The 1,090-nt window shown below is 65.4% G+C and overlaps 1 protein-coding gene across 1 annotated transcript in view; it reads right to left on the bottom strand.

Moving 5' to 3' along the window:
* Positions 1–476: 476 nt before the first annotated feature.
* LOC114072271 (class I histocompatibility antigen, F10 alpha chain-like) overlaps positions 477–1,090 on the bottom strand; it is a gene marked incomplete at both ends in the record, with an annotated part of 8,277 nt that continues 7,663 nt past the window's right edge. Inside the window, one exon of the mRNA XM_027910186.1 lies at positions 477–611. Coding sequence (XP_027765987.1) covers positions 477–611 — 135 coding nt within the window. The remainder of the gene's footprint in view (positions 612–1,090) is intronic.

Consider the following 1,090-nt stretch of genomic DNA (forward strand, 5'->3'; position numbering starts at 1 on the left):
GGGAGCCGGGGGGGTCAGGACCCCCAAAACCTCCCAGAGACCACCTGGGACCACCCGAAAATCCCATCCTGGTCTCCCCCAGCCCACCCAGGATCCTCTGAAACCTCCTACCAGTCCCTTCCCAGCCCCTCGGGGATCCCACAAAGCCTCTCCCATCCCCTTTAGGACCCTCCAACCCCCCTCCCATCACCCCCAGGACCCCCTAAATCCTTCCTAGTCCCTTCCGAGACCCCCCAACCCCCTCCCAGTCACCCCAATACCTCCCCAGTCTCCCTCCCATCCCACCCAGGCTTCCCTAAACTCCCTCCCAGTCGCCCCCATGACTCCCCACAGCCCCTTTCAGTCCTTCCAGGACCCCCCAACCTCCTCAGCCTCTCCATTGCCCCCCCAATGTGCCTCCCAGTGTTCCCAGTGCTCCCCCAGCCCCCTGGCCCCCCTGCCAGTGTCCCCCCGGTGCTGGGAGGCCCAAGTCATACCCCAGTGCCGGCTGAGGGGTTGCTCCAGGCTGATGTACTTCACCTGGCAGGTGTAGGTGAGCCTCCCCACGAGCCTCAGCCGCTCGGTGCCGTTGATTAAGTGACACTCGGCCTTTCTCAACTCCTGGAACACCCCTGTGTATGCAGGACACGGGTCAGGGGGTGTCCTCCCCACACCCCCATCATCCCCCAGCCCCCGCCACCACTTTGAGAGCTCAGGGGGCCACCCTGGACTCCCCCTTTCCACCCCCCTCTGCCCCACGCCCCCCGCAGCACCGGCTCTTGGTTAGGGGGGAATCATCCCATCAGCCCCCCGGGGATGGACAGGGGGGTCAGAGACACCACCCCGCCCCCAGGGCGGATCCACCCTCCCCCCTCCTCGAGCCCCAGAAAAACACTTCAGGGCTTTAATGATGGGGGACGCCGAGAGACCCCCATGGCACCGCTCTTCCTGCTCTCCCACCCCCCTTTTCCCACCTCTCCCACCCCTTTCCCATTGTCCCCCAATCCCCAGCCCCCCCCGCGCTCAGTTTGGGGCTCCCACCCCCCTCCCAATAATTCCGGGGGTTCCAACCCCTCTCGCTCTCACTTTTGGGGCTCCCAACCCCTCTTTT

The sequence above is a fragment of the Empidonax traillii genome, unplaced genomic scaffold (assembly GCF_003031625.1).
Source record: "Empidonax traillii isolate 1590-97213 ecotype Southwest subspecies unplaced genomic scaffold, ASM303162v1 scaffold2883:size17276, whole genome shotgun sequence".
NCBI classification, from domain to species: Eukaryota; Metazoa; Chordata; class Aves; order Passeriformes; family Tyrannidae; genus Empidonax; species Empidonax traillii.